This window comes from Culex quinquefasciatus, chromosome 1, assembly GCF_015732765.1.
Source record: "Culex quinquefasciatus strain JHB chromosome 1, VPISU_Cqui_1.0_pri_paternal, whole genome shotgun sequence".
NCBI classification, from domain to species: Eukaryota; Metazoa; Arthropoda; class Insecta; order Diptera; family Culicidae; genus Culex; species Culex quinquefasciatus.
In genome coordinates, this window is record NC_051861.1 from 123515105 (window position 1) to 123533665 (window position 18561).

Genomic DNA, 18561 nt, shown 5'->3' on the forward strand with positions numbered 1-18561 from the left:
ATTTGAGAACCAGAGATTAATTGGGAATCGTGTGAAGATTTCGCAGTAACGGAAGCAGAATTAAAAGAAAGTCCAGCCAGGTTGTACTTACTTGCCACAGAACAAACTGTTCCGCGGCCATGGTCAAGTTCCTCGCCTACGATTCTTGCTGCCACCTGCTTCTTTTCATTGAAAAGAACCATCACCTGTTGAGTATGTATTTTAATGCTGAACACTTGATGCAGAACTTTTTCATGCTTTTTTGTTTTGAAAAACCCCCTAAAGCAATTCGATTGCCACAAATCGCTTCCAAACGTGAACAATAACAAACATTTATGACAGCTGTCGGAAGGATGTGTATCAAACCAGCGAAAACTTTCGCTGGAAAAGAAACCGTTTCGGAAATAACAAACCAGCGAAACCAAGTTGCTGGATTTGATTTCGCGCAGCCACCTTTTTCAGCAAAAAATTTCGCTGGTTTAGAGAAAAATTTCGCTGATATCAGCAAAATCAACCCAGCAAAATTCGGTCGCTGGTTTGGCGATCGATCCCCTTTCCGTGTAGTTAATATTTATTTTATTCCAAACATTCATAAAAATCCAAACTAAAGCAACTTTTCTTTTTAATTAAGCATGATTGATTACAATGATTCAGTGTGTCCAAAAAAGCCGAGCTGTTCAATTTTTTTCTCCATACAAGAATTAGAGACAGAGAAAAACATTCAATATTACGACCTTTTGAAATGTTAGTCTTGATTTTTTTTGAAAATATTGATTTCGAAAAGATCGGAAAATTTCACGAAAGTTTTATTTATAAACATTGAAAATCGCACCATTAGTTGCTGAGATATCGACATAAGAAAAGTATGGGTTGTTTGGGTAGTAAACATCCATTTTTCTGTTTTAAAATCTTTGCATGGCAATATCTTAGCAACAAAGAATTTTCTCGGCATTTTAAAAATATTTTTTTTTCAAAATTAGGCAAACATGGGCACTAATTTTTTTAAATTAATAACTGCAACTAATTAAAAAAAAGTTACCTAAAAATAGCTATAACTTGAAAACGGTGTACTTCATGAAAATTTTACTAATGTACTTTTAGATTGCAAATTCGATTTTACATCGAAAAATAAAATTGAAATTAAGTTGCGGTCAATATTTCGATTTTTTTTTTAATCAGTATTGATTCAAAAATTCATAACTCAAACAACAATTTTTTGCCCCTTCTGAAAATTTCTGTAAAGTTGGCAAAATTTAAAAAAAATAAAAATAATGTTTTTTTGCAAATCATGTTTTAGTGACAAAAAGTGAAATTAAAAATCAGCAAAGTAAATTACCCTTTATCATTTTTTTCAGTGTAGTCCTTATCCATACCTACAACTTTGCCGAAGACACCAAATCGACCAAAAATTTCTTCAAATGATACAGATTTTTTAATTTTCATTGCTGCCAAATTTGTATGGAAAACTATATGGACAAACTAATGATGCAAAATGGCTTGGGCACCAAAAAAGGTTTCAGACGGATTAAAAAAATCAAAAATAAAAATTTAAGAATAAAGACCGATTTTGTAAAGAATTGCTCGAAAATCGATTTCATGTTGTAGAAAACGCGCTAAAAATCATTCTTTTAGTCATGGACATCCAAATTGTTTAAGTCTTACTCTTACTTTAAATTGATTTTGCTATCGACTACGTGTTTTGATAAATTTAAAAAAGATTGAGCTAAAATTTGGAATTTATTTTAAATTTTTTTCAGTTGTTTAAATAGGCAATTATCTACGATTTAAGATTTTTGATCCAACTTTTGGTTGGAGATATCACCTCAAAATAAATACAAAATAAATACAAAAAAAATATTAAATAAGTTAATTTTTTAATCTTTTCAATATCTTTGAAATTATTAACACTGGGACGCCCAACGCATGTCCAATATACACGGATGCCAAAGCCTCCCTAAAACGTTGGAACGGTAATTTCAACTCACAGGTGTTCGGGCTTGTCTCCGCGGATTTTTTTTACTAGAGCAAACAAAAGTTGGAACGACGTTTTTGATCGCATAAATTATAGATTTGATCATATCGAGTTCTGCAAAGTTTAAGGATCATCTAGACATCCTTATAATTCACTCAAAAAAAAATGTCCCGGTTGGTTGAGTTATGCCCGAGAACCAGCGAGTTGAAAAAACCGTTCCATCTTTTTTAATGAATTTTATTTATGTTGATCTTGACGGCATTGAATTCAAATTTATTTCACAAATTGATATCGGCATTTGAAATTTGAGTGACTCTTTAAAACTTTTTAGTTATTATTTAAATGTTTCTATATATTTGAGTGGTTTTATCTCAAATATGAAGTTGAGGGTATAGTATATTTTCTCAGCTTAAAGAAAAACTAATATTTTCAGGAAAGGGCACCTTTGGCCCCTATTTTTTAATCTTTAAATTAATTGAGAAACAAAAACAATGTTTGCTTGAAGCTCGTTTTTTTTCTCTAAAAATCTAAAATGTTTGCCCATGTTTCTCTTAGGCTCAAGAGATGGTCCCTATTGACATAAAAAAAAAAAAAAACAAAAAAATACATACAACTTTGACGATGGATAGTAAACGTGTATTTTATGAAATGTTATGTAATATAACATTCCGAATTGTGTAACCCATGAAATAAGGAATATATTTTAGACCAAAATATTCATCAATTTTTTTGGTGAATCTTAAAGTATGTATCGTTCGTTTTTTCGTTACTGGTTATTTTTTAATGAGGTAGTGAAACTGAAATTTTGCGCGATAATCCTGAAATTGGGGTTTTTAGTTTCTTTGTACTTAAAAAAAAATTGCATGAGAGAGGAGATACAAGATATCTTGAGTTTGTTTTATGTGTCCAAAGGAAATCTTTCGATTAAGATTCTTCGATCACTTATAGGACCAGCTACGGTAATTAGCTAAGATCTGAGACATTGAAAATTATTTTTTTTTCGTAGAGAATAATTTTTAGACACTTCATTTATAATACATATTTAGTTTTTTGCCTTGTTACGAAAATCTTATAAAATTGTCAGCAATATTTATTTTTTAAGTTGTTCCAAAATAGAACTATCGAAGACTACATCTACTTTCAATGCAAAATTTGTAAGCACATTTTTAGCTACTTGATACCATCAACAAAAAAATGAAATTGTGTTTGCATTTTGGTACGCATTTTTTAGTGTATATTAACTTTGGATACTGTCACTTTATTTTTTAACAGCTTTTAAACTTTTGCAAAACGTAGTTACATGAGTATTTAAAAGTGTACATTCAATTACAGGCTCAAAGTATTGATATGAATTTGCCGAAATATATAATTCAATATTGAATTGGAAAATATTATGACATTGAAATATAAGTTATAATTTTAAACACAATAATTGTATGGTTTTGAAGTGTAACAAAAAATGTATGCATATAAGTAAATTCAAAGCGCGTATTTTTTTGTTTTTTTTTTTTTAAGAAAAGATTTTTTTTAAAGGCCACGTGGTCAGCCGTCGACCCCTCCCCCCATGGCTTTTCATGGTTTTTTTCGGTCGGATTTCGGACCCCCTCCCCCCCCCTAAGGAGACCACGTGGTTTATGCACGACCCCTTACCCTCCCCTCGAAAAAAAACCCCAAACTCTAGCCTTCGGCTAGGTCCAACCCTTCGCTTCAATGAACAACAAAGTATATCATCACAACCCCACTCCACACTATAGGGTTGCGATGTGTATCAAAAAAGCGCCCCCCGGCGGCGGGGCTCTGTTTCATTTTCACAGACTCCCCTCATTTTTGCCGGGAGTTTCCGCCAGCCGTTTTCCTGTTTCCGCAAAGCGAGCAGGATGTGAAGCGGGAAGAGGTGGAGAAGAGTATCATCAACACTCGACTCCAGCCCAGTCGTCGTCGTCGTCCTCCCTTTTTAGTTTGGTTGGGTGAGCTTTAGCGTTTCAACTGGTGTTCCCCCCGGAGAATGGAGGAATCGAAAGCGAACTGTACTTTAAAGAGAGTTTGTTTTGAAAAGGGCTAAACATTGTAAAATACTAGAGTTTTGTTTGGAATGGTCCTATAAATAAAGGAAACCCGATAGCTTATATATTTGCCATTAAAAAAAATGGGCAAATTAAACAGAATAATATGTAAATTTGCATGCGTGTTTTGCATATAAAATTACGAGATGTAAACTTTAAAAGAAAAGTCAAAACAGTTAGAACAGATTTTTCATTAATTTATTTGAGATAATCAAATTAATTCTTTCCGACCATTCTCGTATTCGAAATTCACGACATAACACAATAATCAAAAATCGATTTAAATATACATCATACCTTTTGATACATGATGTATGTAACGTAAATTTACAAGGTTTTTGTTCTGTGCACAGTTTTTTTTTTATTTTGATCTAGAAGGTTAATAAATTCGTTAGTGTTAAACTCACAAAAAAGTTTTCTTTGACTTGAAATATTCCTTTAACTTCATTCTAGTACATATTGAAAAAAAAAAACTTCGTTGAATCTACTTTCTGACATTTTTTATCATATTCTTTATTCAACGGAGCAATCTTTTTGTTTTTCTATGGTAAATTTACATTAAATTTATTGTGAATTTACATGCTTCTATTTAACTCTGAGCATTTCCAACCAAAATCATGTAAATTTAAGATGAAATACATGTAATATACATCATTTACCGTTGCAGTATATGGTAAAGAATGTAAATTTACAAGTTTATTTTTCAGCGCGTCTAAAACACGTAACACATCCTTTTACTTGTGAAATGTAGGAATTGAATGTTCCCATAATGTTACGAGAAAGTCGAATTTTTTTTTCTTCTTTGTTTTAAAGAGGAGTTAAGACAGTTCATTGCTGTTGCATCAGAAGCATGTAATATGCCATTTTCATGTTTACACTCTAAACAAAATTACTTATTTCTTTATTTCACTTAAAGATGTATTCGAGACATACGTTTATTCTGATTTTTGAAAAAAAAAATTGTTTTATGGGACTAAAAAGACAACTTTTGAGATATTGGTGCAAAATCTGGTTCCAAAAATAAGAATTAAACAAAAAAGATTTTTGTAAACTATTGAAAAGGCGGTCAATTTTTTTTTCTAAACTTATATTATTGAAAAGAAATCTACCGAATTTCCTTTTGAAGTTATAGTAATTTTTCGGTTACAATTTTCAGAAAATTCAAACCATAAATTTGAAAAGCTGAGCAAATTTCCAACAATTTTCTCTCAGAAACTATGGAAATAGAACAATCAGCTACTGAAATACAGCACCCCAAAGAATTCGAATCGATGAAAATGAGTTTTTTTTTCAAGCGTCACCTAAATAGCTTGTAATATTCAACTGACAATATCTCGGAAACTATTGGTTTATAACCTTTTCAAGAAAAATTATTTCAAAACTTTAAAAACAAGCATAATTATTCAAAAAGTTTACAAAAAGAAATTTTTCATACTATAGACCAAATTTTAAAATTTCAAAATCATTGTTTTTGAAACGATCAGAAAATTTCGCAAAAGTTCGGTTCATTGCTGTTGCATCTAAATCTAAAGCATGTAATTTTACATATAACATGTAGGAACTGTAACTTTTCCTGTACGTTAAAAAATCGATTTTTTTTAGTAGTTCACTGCTGTTTCATCCAAATCATGAGAAAGTCAAATTATTTTTTTCTTAATTTGAATGAAGAGTTGCATTCAAATCATGTAACATGTAATTTTACATGTAACATGGATTTTTTTAATTGTAAGAAAAAATCAAATGATTTTTCCTTAATTTGCAAGAGGAGTTAAGGCAGTTCATTGCCGTTGCGTCCACATTATTTAACATGTTTTTTTACATGTTACATGTAACATGTAGCAAACAGTTTTTATCCAAAATGTTAGGGAAAGCCAAATATTTGTTTCATTAAGTTCATTGCGGTTGCATTCAAATCATGGAACATGTAATTTTACAGGTAACATGGAATTTTTACAGGTAGCGTGTAATTTTGCATGTTAAATGGTATTTTACATTTCATTTGGAATTTGAATTTTTCAAAGCTGTGTCGAATGATTTTTCCTTATTTGAAGAGGATTTAGGGCAGTTAATTGCTATTGCATCAAAATCATGAAACATGTAAGATGGCTTGACAGTTTTGCTTGAATCACACGGCCAACAAACATCCAAAATCATAAAATCAATTTCGACCATCACCTCCTAACAAGGACAGCCATTAATTTCAATTTTCGCCGTTCGATAACCTCCCCCCAAGAAAATTCCCACTCACCATCCAAAATCCTGCGGCAGCGAGGTCAGCGACATGTCGTTCAGCCCGAGCACGGTCAGCGAGCGGAGCTGCGAGAACCCGGCCGGAAGCCGCGGGATCGGATTGGAGCTGAAGTCGGCAATCTGCAGGCTCCGCAGGTGCTTGATGTCATCCGGAATGTCACCAATATCTGTGAAGAAGAAGAAAACGAAGAAAGAAAAACAAACATCAATTAGATTCTGAAGAAGGAGAGAAAAGGAGAGTCACCCTCCTGTGTTGTTTCCGTCGCAAGACGCAAAGGCAATTAGCATTCCGGTACGAATCGCGCAATATATCTCGGATGTCCCGGGGTTTGACTTCTCGAAAGAGAAGGTGGAGGAGGCAGGGAGTCCCACGGGACACTGGATCAGGTTCGAGAGATTAATTAGACCATTCTCGTTAGCACGTCGCGTCCGACAACAACAACAACAATGGCGTCAAAGTGAGATAGCCAGCAATTATCAAGGGGGAGGCTCCACTTCGCAACTTCCGACGAGCGTCACTTGTCAGGTATTGCACTAATCGATCTGATATTGTAACTTGGCATTTTTCTCGAGTGAGCACGCAGGGTAAACTTCTCAGAACGTTTCTAGGTTATGTCGTTCGTTAGATCCGTGCTTTTCTGGAATGTTCAGCATCCCATTTCACCTTAAGTGAAATTCAATTTTCAAAACTCTCAAAACTAGCTCATTTTCACCAATTAGGGCAGCAATCCCGCGAGGGACTGAAACTACACAGAACGTGAGATACAGAGTCCAATTCCGAACAAGTCCCAGCTCCATGGCCGGCGTCCTGTTGGTGGTGTTCCCAGAAAACAACAGCGAACAGCAAAAAGGTCATCACAAACCAGGATAAAAATAGATTTTCACTGGATGATGATAGCCCCAAGAGGCGACCTCTTTTGCTGGTGCTACTGCTCGAATGAATGAATCTAGCTGGGGCTTGAAGAGGAAGGGGGCAGGGGTTCGGGACATCGAAAACAAGGGAACAGAATTTAGCCTGAATGGCACAGAGCAAGAGGGAATTTTGCTCCCTTACCCGCTGATAAAGCGAAATTATGAGGGCAAACAGAATATCGTACAAGAATTTTGTTGGTTTTTCTAAATTGAAAATAACGATGGAAGGGTTAGGCGAGCACAGAAAAGCCCAATTTTATTGGCTTATTGAAATTCCGCAAAATATCAAAATATCTAACCTCAACCCAAATATTATCACAACGAACACAAAAACTCAAAACAAAAACAAAAACAAAAACAAAAACAAAAACAAAAACAAAAACAAAAACAAAAACAAAAACAAAAACAAAAACAAAAACAAAAACAAAAACAAAAACAAAAACAAAAACAAAAACAAAAACAAAAACAAAAACAAAAACAAAAACAAAAAAACAAAACAAAAACAAAAACAAAAACAAAAACAAAAACAAAAACAAAAACAAAACAAAAACAAAAACAAAAACAAAAACAAAAACAAAACAAAAACAAAAACAAAAACAAAAACAAAAACAAAAACAAAAACAAAAACAAAAACAAAAACAAAACAAAAACAAAAACAAAAACAAAAACAAAAACAAAACAAAACAAAAACAAAAACAAAACAAAACAAAAACAAAAACAAAAACAAAACAAAAACAAAAACAAAAACAAAAACAAAAACAAAAACAAAACAAAACAAAAACAAAAACAAAAACAAAACAAAAACAAAACAAAACAAAACAAAAACAAAAACAAAAACAAAACAAAAACAAAAACAAAACAAAAACAAAACAAAAACAAAACAAAAACAAAAACAAAAACAAAAACAAAAACAAAAACAAAACAAAAACAAAAACAAAAACAAAAACAAAAACAAAACAAAAACAAAAACAAAAACAAAAACAAAAACAAAAACAAAAACAAAAACAAAAACAAAAACAAAAACAAAAACAAAAACAAAAACAAAAACAAAAACAAAAACAAAAACAAAAACAAAAACAAAAACAAAAACAAAAACAAAAACAAAAACAAAAACAGAAACTTAAAGAAACTAAAAGAAACCTAAAGAAACCTAAAGAAACCTAAAGAAACCTAAAGAAACCTAAAGAAACTTAAAGAAATCTAAAGAATCCTAAAGAAACCTTAAGAAACCTAAAAAATCCTAAAGAAATCTAAAGAAACCTAAAGAATCCTAAAGAAACCCAAAGAAACCTAAAGAAACCTAAAGAAACCTAAAGAAACCTAAAGAAACCTAAAGAAACCTAAAGAAACCTAAAGAAATCTAAAGAAACCTAAAGAATCCTAAAGAAACCCAAAGAAAACTTAAAAATTCTAAAGAAACCCAAAAAAACCTAAAGAAACCTAAAGAAACCTTAAGAAACCTAAAGAATCCTAAAGAAACCTTAAGAAACCTAAAAAATCCTAAAGAAATCTAAAGAATCCTAAAGAAACCTAAAGAATCCTAAAGAAACCTAAAGAAACCTAAAAAATCCTAAAGAAACCCAAAAAAACCTAAAGAAACCTAAAGAAACCTAAAGAAACCTAAAGAAACCTAAAGAAACCTAAAGAAATCTAAAGAATCCTAAAGAAACCTTAAGAAACCTAAAAATCCTAAAGAAATCTAAAGAAACCTAAAGAAACCTAAAGAAACCTAAAGAAACCTAAAGAAACCTAAAGAAACCTAAAGAAATCTAAAGAAACCTAAAGAAATCTAAAGAATCCTAAAGAAACCTAAAGAATCCTAAAGAAACCCAAAGAAACCTAAAAAATCCTAAAGAAACCCAAAAAAACCTAAAGAAACCTAAAGAAACCTAAAGAAACCTAAAGAAACCTAAAGAAACCTAAAGAAACCTAAAGAAACCTAAAGAAACCTAAAGAAACCTAAAGAAATCTAAAGAATCCTAAAGAAACCTTAAGAAACCTAAAAATCCTAAAGAAATCTAAAGAAACCTAAAGAATCCTAAAGAAACCCAAAGAAACCTAAAAAATGCTAAAGAAACCCAAAAAAACCTAAAGAAACTTTAAGAATCCTAAAGAAACCCAAAGAAACCTAAAGAAACCTTAAGAAACCTAAAGAATCCTAAAGAAACCCAAAAAACCTAAAGAAACCCAAAGAAAACTAAAGCAGAACCCAAATTCAAATTTATCTTACTTTATACTTTTAAATTTCACTTTTCCAGCAAATAAGGTGCCGCACAGAACCAATAAACCTTCGTCCAAGCCCCATGAAACGCAAACACAAAAGCAAGCTCCACTCCAAACAAATAAACATTCCAAACGCACACACACACACACACCCACGCAGTCACAAACTGTCACTTTTCCCTGCGGCAGTGTTGCCAGCCAGCCGGCCGTTTCTTTGTGTTTGTGTTTGTGGAAAAATGAGAGCACACTCCTCTTCAGCAGCAGCAGCGCTAGAAAACAATGAGCTGCTTTGAAATAAAACAGAGCTTCCCTCTTCTCGTTTTTTTTTTTTTTGCTTTTTTTTCATTCGCCTATTTTTTATCGCCCAGTTTAAGTTCCACGGCATACAATTATGATCGCTTACCAGTCCATAACCTCAACCCCAACGTTGCATAAAACTGTGGAAACTGTGAAGAGGAGAAAAAAAATCCCGTCCCGGTACCGTTTTGCTGGTGACAGCCGGGTTAACGAACGGCAGTTGTACCCACCAAAGTGCAGGTTTTACCCACCAACCCAAAAACTGGTACCTTCACCCCATCACAGCCCAAAATTGGTGCAAGCGGTCGTAAAACGGTGCAAGGCAGGTAATACAATAATTAATTCACTTTGAAACGCTTTTGCAAGCTCGTTAGGTGGAGATGAACAGAAAAAAAGAGTTACCCACCGTCCGTTACCCACCCGCTGACATTCGCTGTCACCCACCCACGCAGTACTGGCATCTTGCGGATGGGAGGAAGTACGCTGGCTTTCAACTCAAGTGTGTGTAAACTGAGTTGACCTTCCACAAAAAGAAGTGTTTGCTTAGCGCATAGAGCAATGTTGAAGATTGCTTAAGAGGCAGTATTTGTAGATTCTGCTCGGTTTGTTCTAGAGGTCGTATCGAGTTGCTCCGATTTGGATGAAACTTTCAGCGTTTGTTTTTCTATGCATGAGATGAACTCATGCCAAATATGAGCCCTCTACGACAAAGGGAGGGGGTAAAACGGGCATTGAAGTTTGAGGTCCAAAACACATGAAAATTCTTAAAATTGCTCGCATTTCCGTAAAACTTCATCAATTCCAACTCTCTTAGATGCATTCGAAAGGTCTTTTGAAGCCCTTCAAAATGTGCTATAGACATCTAGGATTGGTTTGATTTTTTCTCATAGCTTTTGCAAATTACTGTTAAAAATTGATTTTTTTAAAACCTTAATAACTTTTGGCAACAGCCTCCAACACCCATACTCCCATAGGTCAAAAGTTAGGGAATTTCATGGACTATAAGCCTACGGTATTAACTTTTGGCCAATCGCAGTTTTTCATAGTTTTTCGATTTTTCTAGAACAAACATTTTACAACGTTAGTTTTGCTCTGTAGGCCTCCATAGCGGCACTTTTTGGTCTCAATTTTGACATATTCGGAATCCTCAGAAAATTTTACATTAGATTGAGGTGTTGGAATTTTGAATTTGATTGGAAAAAATGCCATTTAGAATTAATTAAAATATTATTTAGAATTTTGTCGGATAAGGGGTAAACAAGTTTTCGCCTACTTGATACAGCATTTGACGTATTGATCATAGGGTAAATAAGATCTATTTCTTTTTTCAAAAATGTTTTATTTAATTATTTTTTAAATCAAAATAACAACTCCAATACTTCTAACTTACGTGAAATTGACCGAGGATTCCGAATATGACAAAATTGAGACCAAAAAGTGCCGTCTTCTTGGCCTACAGGGCAAAAACTAACGTTGTAAAATGTTTGTTCTAGAAAAATCGAAAATCTATGAAAAAACTGCGATTGGCCAAAAAGTTAATACCGTAGGCTTATAGTCCATGAAATTCCCTAACTTTTGACCTATGGGAGTATGGGTGTTGGAGGCTGTTGCCAAAAGTTATTAAGGTTTTAAAAAAATCAATTTTTAACAGTAATTTGCAAAAGCTATGAGAAAAAGTCAAACCAATCCTGGATGTCTATAGCACATTTTGAAGGGCTTCAAAAGACCTTTCGAATACATCTAAGAGAGTTGGAATTGATGAAGTTTTACGGAAATGCGAGCAATTTTAAGATTTTTCATGTGTTTTGGACCTCAAACTTCAATGCCCGTTTTACCCCACTTCCCTTTGTCGTAGAGGGCTCATATTTGGCATGAGTTCATCTCATGCATAGACAAACAAACGCTGAAAGTTTCATCCAAATCGGAGCACCTCGATACGACCTGTTTCTCATCGGTGAAAAACTCGCTCTTAAAAATTTAAAACTGACAGCATTTACTGCTTTCAGAACTCATTTCAAATTCGTAAAAAAAATTATGAATGCAAATCTGACAAAAACCGAGTTTTTTTTATTAATCTTAAGCAAATCCAGACATTTTTAACAAATTCTAAACAATTAGAAGCAATTCTAAACAATTCGAAGCAATTCTAAACAATTTAAAAACACTCTAAAAGCACTTCTAAGCAATTCTGAAATGATTCTTATCAATTCTGAACAATTCTATGCAATTCTAAACAATTCTAAATAATTTTAAACAATTCTAAACAATTCTAAACAACTCTAAAAAATTCAAAAAAAAATCTGAAAGAAGAAGAACAATCGAAATCCGGGTAAGTCCGAAGGTTTCTGCATCATTGCGTTTATTTGGGACAAACTTATGACCAGTCCAGTTCAGGAGTATGAGTACAATCTGCATAATTTTTCGAAAGCCAATTGGAAAAATTGAAACTGACGCGCGAACTTGTCGCACGTGCATTTTGGGTCAAATTGAGTTAAGAACGCTATGTTGTGCAGCTCACAACGCCATATCCTTTGTCATAGAAATGAGCTCAGTTTTTTTATTAATCTTAAACAAATCCAAACATTTTTTTACAAATTCGAAACAATTCGAAGCAATTCTAAACAATTTAAAAACACTCTAAAACACTTCTTAGCATTCTGAAATGATTCTGAGCAATTCTGAACAATTCTAAGCAATTTTAAGCCATTCTAAACAATTCTAAATAATTCTAAACAATTTCAAACAACTCTAAAAAAATAAAAAATAGATCAGAAAAATATCCTTTTCCATAAAAATGACCTCAAAACATAACTTGCTGGCAACATTGCCACGAACAATCATCCAGCTTGCTTGCAAAGCAAAGAAGATCCGCAATTTCGCCGGAAGGAAAGCAAAAATGATACCATAAGTCCACTCGGTTCAATCACTCAGCTCCGCAAAACGAGAAGGGAAAGCTAATTTCAAGCCTCAAGCCAAAAACCTACTCACAAAGAGAATATGAGACGGCGCAAATTAAATTAAGTACACAACACTGGCAACCACAGCAGCGGCGAGAAATCAGCGTTCCCACCGCCATCACTTTTATCGTCTGCGAGTTTTCTGGAGTTTTATTTTTTTCGTGGGAGGGTGAAATATGATGGAAACCACATTGCCGGGCTGCCTGCCCGGCAGCAAATCAACCCAAAATAAGACTTTTGACGTCCATAAGTGTAAGTAGGAAGCCTAATCAACTTACCATTCCGGGAGACGTCCAGCTCGACCAGATTCTCAAAGTTCTGAATGTCCGACGGGAGCTTCATGATCTCATTGTCGCTGAGGCCCAGCTTGCGCAGCCGGTGCAGCCGGAAGAAGTTCTGGAAAGTTGAGAAGGAACGGGGGAAATATGGTTATTTATCAATTCTAAACAATTCTAAGCAATTTTATACAATGTTTGAGCAATTCTAAACAATTCTGAGCAATTGAAAATTGAGTTGTAAGCAATTCGAAACAATTCTATGCAATTTGAGACGATTCTGAACAATTCTAAACAATGTGAAAGCAACTTGACACAATTCTGGGCAATTTGAAAATAAGATCTATGCAATTTTGAAGAATTATAATCAATTGTAGTTTATGTTGTAAAAAAAAATCAGCAATTTTTGGCAATCAGAGACAATTTGAGATTCTAAACAATTCTATACAATATTTGCGAAATTCTGAGCGATTGTAAAAAAGGTGTATGCAGTTTGAAACAATTTCGAGCAATGGTAAATCATGTTGTAACCAATTTGAAACAATTCTAAGTAATTAGTGACGATTCTCAACAATTCTGAGCTATTCTAAACAATTTTTAAGCAATTCTAAGCTATGTTAGAGCAGTTACAATCAATTCTGAACAATTGTAAAATAAAGTGTTAGCATTTCAAAACCATTCTCCGCTATTATAGACGATTCTGAGCAATTCTAAGCAATTCTAAACAGTGTCAAAGCAATTCTGAACAGCTGAGTGATTTTAAATGAAGTTTTTGGACTCAAAAGACTCATCGTTAAAATGTCCTTAACCCACCGGAGGTCGCGTACGTGTACTTTGTACAAAGTTTGTAAGGGCACTTGTAAGAAAGGCGAAAACACGCGACTTCCCAAAGGTAAACAAATAAAAAATAAGTTTAAGCAATTTTAATTAATTCTAAGCAATTGCAGACTATTCTCTACAATTCTGAGCAATTATAAATAATTTTAAAGCATTTTTAAACTATGTTAAAGAAATAAGAATCTGAGCAATTGTAAACTAAGGTATAAGCAATTCGAAACAATTCTAAGCATTTACAGACAATTCTGAACAATTCTAAACAATGTTTAAACAATTCGTGACAACTTTGAGAAATTGTTGTAAGCAATTCGAAGTAATTCTAAGCAATTCTAAGCAATGTTTAAGCAATTCTAAACAATGTTTAAGCAATTATGAACTAATCTGAGCAAAGGAAAATTGAGTTGTAAGCAATTTAAAACAATTCTAAGCGATTTGAGACGATTCGGAACAATTTTAAACAATATAAAAGCAATTTTAAACAATTCTGGGCAGTTTGAATTAAGCTATTACAGACGATTCGAAACAATTCTAAGCAATTCTTAACAGTGTTAAAACAATTTGAAATAACTCTAAGCAATTGTTAACTATTTTTTTGGACCCGAGAGACTCATCGTTGAAAGGTCCTTAACAAATAAAAAATAAGTTGTAATCAATTTGAAATTATTCTAAGCAATTAGAAACGATTCTAAACAACTCTAAGCATTATTCAAGCAATTCGAAAGAATTCTGAGCAATTTCAAATTATAATTTTTTAATGCGATACAATTCTAAGCAATTACAGAAAGTGATTCATAACGATTCTGAGCGTTTTTTTTTAACAACTTTCAACTATGTTAAAGTAGTTAGAATTAAATCTGAGCAATTATAAATTAACGATTTCAAACAATTCTAAACAATTCTAAGCATTTTTAAACAGTGTTAAAACAATTCGAAACAACTCTGAGCAATTTTAAATTAAGTTTTTGTACCCAAGATACTCATCGTTAAAAGGTCCTAATAAAAAATAAGTTGTAAGCAATTCGAAACAATTCTAAGCTTTTACCGACAATTCTAAACAATTCTATGCAATTCTAAACAATGTTTAAACAATTTGTAATAACTCTGAGAAATTGTTAATTAAGTTGAAAGCAATTCGAAGTGATTCTTAGCAATTCTAAACAATTCTAAACAATTCTAAAAAAATCTAAAACATTCTAAAAAATTCTAAAAATATCTAAAAATGTAACCGATTTTACAAAATTGATCTCAAAACGTTGAAAGTGGCACCTTAAGTCACTCCAATTAAAAACTTAATCAACTGAGGTGTAACCACCATCAAACAGCCAATAATTGCCCTCAACTAGTCTCGTTTACTGCCATCATAACCGGTGTGTTCGTGTGAGTGTGTGCGTGTTTGCAGTAAATAAAAAAGAAAACTGCAAACAACCCAACTACAAAACGATTGCAAAAACGACTGAAAACTCAATTTATCATCGTTAAGGTGTGAGGAAAGCTGGGCGATGGCAATTTATTGATTGATTAGGTGCACCAAGCTTGTCACACACATACACACACACGTACTTCAAACCTATTGTTTGCACAGTGCTCAACATTCCAGCGCGGTGGTTCGATATCGTTATTTGTGGTTTAATTCAGCAACAGATATTTTACAAAATCGTTCACGTGTTTTTCAAGCCCCAGTCGTTCAAGTCGAGCAGCTGTCAGTACAGATTTAGTATTGGAGAAGGACTCACACGCAAGATGGCAGCACTGTTGAGAAAAATTTCACCTTTTTTGCTTAGAAGTTTAAAAAATGTCATGTTTAATTAAAAAATCAAATTTTTTAATTGAAAAAAACGACATCAAATCAAAAAGATTCTAAGCTCAAATTTTTCTCAGTGTCCCCACCCGGTGAAGCATTACGTAATTGCGTGTGAACCTGGGTGTTGTACCGAACATGCCAACCTCCACCACCGCCGCGCGTCTGACATTTTCGATGAAAGAGCGAGACGTCTTCCTTTGGCACCGTGCACTTAACCGTCGAGTGCACACCGTTGAAAGAAATTCGATTGAACAAGCAATGCTTGAGGAAATGCGATTTTAACGTTTAAGGCTCGTAGACTTCGTCACGTACACCAATTGCGAAATCGAGGTTTTCTCAACAAGGTTGAGTCCAATTTTGATATTTTTGATGACATTTGAAAGGGGGTCACTCAAAAAATAGGGCAAAGTTGAAACGAAACGATTTTTCAATCTAAAAATCTCTAAAAAAAGCAATTTCTAACTTTAAGGCTCTTAGACCCTGTCACGTACACCTATTGGAAAATCCAGCTTTTCTCTGCGAGCTCAAGTTGGATTTTCTCACTTCAAGCGTCATTAGAAAGATCTCAACACTGCCAACACGATAAACGCAAAACCTAGGCACTCAAGGGTTAACCAGCTTCAAGGGGTATAACAAATAATCATGAGCTCGGCGAGCGCGTGTGAGTTCAATTTGTGCTGCGGGATCGTTTGCATACGTTCGGCTACGACGACCACCATCGGTTTGTATTGGTGGCATAAAGTGGGTTAAATTGTAGCCGTGCCGCTAATTATGGTTATTACCAGTTTACAATGTAAACATTCACACATGGTGTGAGGTGGGTGCGGCTAGTTTTTCGAAGAAGCGCACGTGGCCACCTGGTTGGGTGTGAAAGCTTTTAGACCAATTTTGGTAATTAAACAATGCCTTTAACAAACTTTATTGGTTGGAGATTTTGGTAGACCTTGAAATTGATCGAATTCAAACAGTCAAATCAATCACAGAGTCCCCAAAGTGGGGAAACCCCACTTAACCAATCGCTAATTATTCCCCCGACAGCATTCCCCGTGCTGTCAATCGCTTCTCACAACCCGTTTTTCCGGGCGGGCTAATTTCCCACAGGAAGAAGGAGGAAAAGCGATTTTCTTCCCCCTAAGCCAAACGTGACAGCTCTCTCTCTCTCCCCTTTTTTCCTGAGCCCACAGGGAGAAAGCAAAACAAAATCACGACAACCCGGGGGGGATCGCTTTTCACTTTCATACGCAAGCTGTCAGTGCCAGTCAGTGAGAAACGTTGTTTGTTTTTTAAACCTCATATCGCATTACACACATTTGTCAGCAGTGCCGGAAGCCGTACAGCAGCGTTTTGTGGCCACTTTTGGAAGTGAAAAGTACTTTTCCGGTGCGGGAAAGGGTTGTCGATGAAAGTGCTAACTAGCACTATATCAGCATTTGCAGTGCTTATAAGCCCTGGATCAACTTTTAATCAGCATTATATTAGCACTATATCAAAAACATCATTTTTGATGATTAATTTGTTTCCAAAATCATTCCGCCAACTTGTGAGGTGATTGGAATGCGTCAAATTCCGGAAAAATCGCAACTCACAACCGAGAAGTTGAACCGATGAGAAGTGGCATGGAAATTAGATACCGCCGCAAACCAGAAAATGCCAAACCGCAGAAACCGCGCGCACGTCGCTACGAGCAAAAAAAAAAGGCACAGCAATGCACTTCTGACTGGGTGGAATGCACTCTCGTGTGCTTAGAGTACTTTGCGCGAGTAAATCAGTGTCAACCTTTTTGTGTGCAAACCTCGATGCATTCTCGGCCTCGATGTTCATTCATTTTTTGTTGGGTGATTAGTGATGTCATTTAAATTAAAAAAAAAATCCCACGTTCTAAAATTAACCTGCACCTTTCTCTTAACCCACATTGAACTCGTCCAAAAATAGTCGAACCAGCATTCTCCATGCATCCAACAATATCGCTGACGACCTTCAATTAACGCCAGTATCAATGCCAGTTTTGGCACGACGACGACGGACCTTCACCGCAATTCGCTTCGTCGGATATTTTTGTTTCAGTTTTCTGCAATGTCAACCGGCAGCAGAAAGTTACGACAAATGGCGCCCTTCGTTGGAAAAAAATAATGACGACCCTACAAACAATAAACACTTTAAATTTTCTGCTACTTTATCGCTTTTTTTTTGATAGAGGAAATTTTTGCGCCAAAGAATGGGGCGGAGAAAAGAACCGCAAAACCTAAACAAAAATAAATGCTTTTGTTTTCTACTCGTTTAAAGGGAAAAGGGGTTTTTTGCTTTTTGTTAAGTGCAGCTGGAAATGAGCAAGTTTGGCTTTGATTGTGGTTAGCTTTTGATTTTTTCCTATGATTTTTATACTTTTATTCTCAGATTTGTTTTATTTTCAATCTTCCTTAAATTAATTTAGTTTTTATTTGAGTCATCTTCAATATTGTTAAGTTTTTAACTCAATATGAAGTTTTCACAATTTCTAGATTTTTTTTTTTGCTTTTTTTTTTGCTGTATATTTGATTTCTTCACACTGATTTTTGTTGTAGCTTTTTGGTTTTATTTTTAATTTTTTTTTTGTGGGCGGTATTTATGAACTCCTATTTTTTTATTACAATTTTGAACAGGACATTTAAATATTTATTTTTTTTTCCTTCAAAAGTTTTATAAAAAAAATGTACATTTATTACACATTTTTAGAATTAGATCTATTTTTTATTTTGAATGGAACATTTTTTATTTATTATTCGGAAATTTCAAGCAGTTTGCTGATTTAATTTTTTTAAATTTGTTTTTTAGAAAAAAAGAATTTACACAAAAGTTTTCAAAACTTGGAATAAAGTGTTATTCGACGGGAACCGAAAACATTTACCATTTTAATATAATTCAAATTTTCAAATTGTAAAAAAAAAAAGATTTTGACTAATGTTTGAAAAACGTATTTGTTCATGGCTGATAAAAAATTATCCTATTTTTAAAACTT

At 33.9% G+C, this 18561-nt stretch overlaps 1 protein-coding gene across 14 annotated transcripts in view; it reads right to left on the reverse strand.

Annotated features, from left to right (window-relative positions):
- The window catches only part of LOC6038307 (protein lap4), a 139186-nt gene that overhangs the window by 83308 nt on the left and 37317 nt on the right, over positions 1 to 18561 (reverse strand). For all 14 annotated transcript variants that reach the window (XM_038261384.1, XM_038261389.1, XM_038261377.1 and 11 more), the window contains exons 3-4: positions 12932 to 13049; positions 6263 to 6431 (exon numbers count right to left, since the gene is read on the reverse strand). In XM_038261384.1, coding sequence (XP_038117312.1) covers positions 6263 to 6431; positions 12932 to 13049 — 287 coding nt within the window. The remainder of the gene's footprint in view (positions 1 to 6262; positions 6432 to 12931; positions 13050 to 18561) is intronic.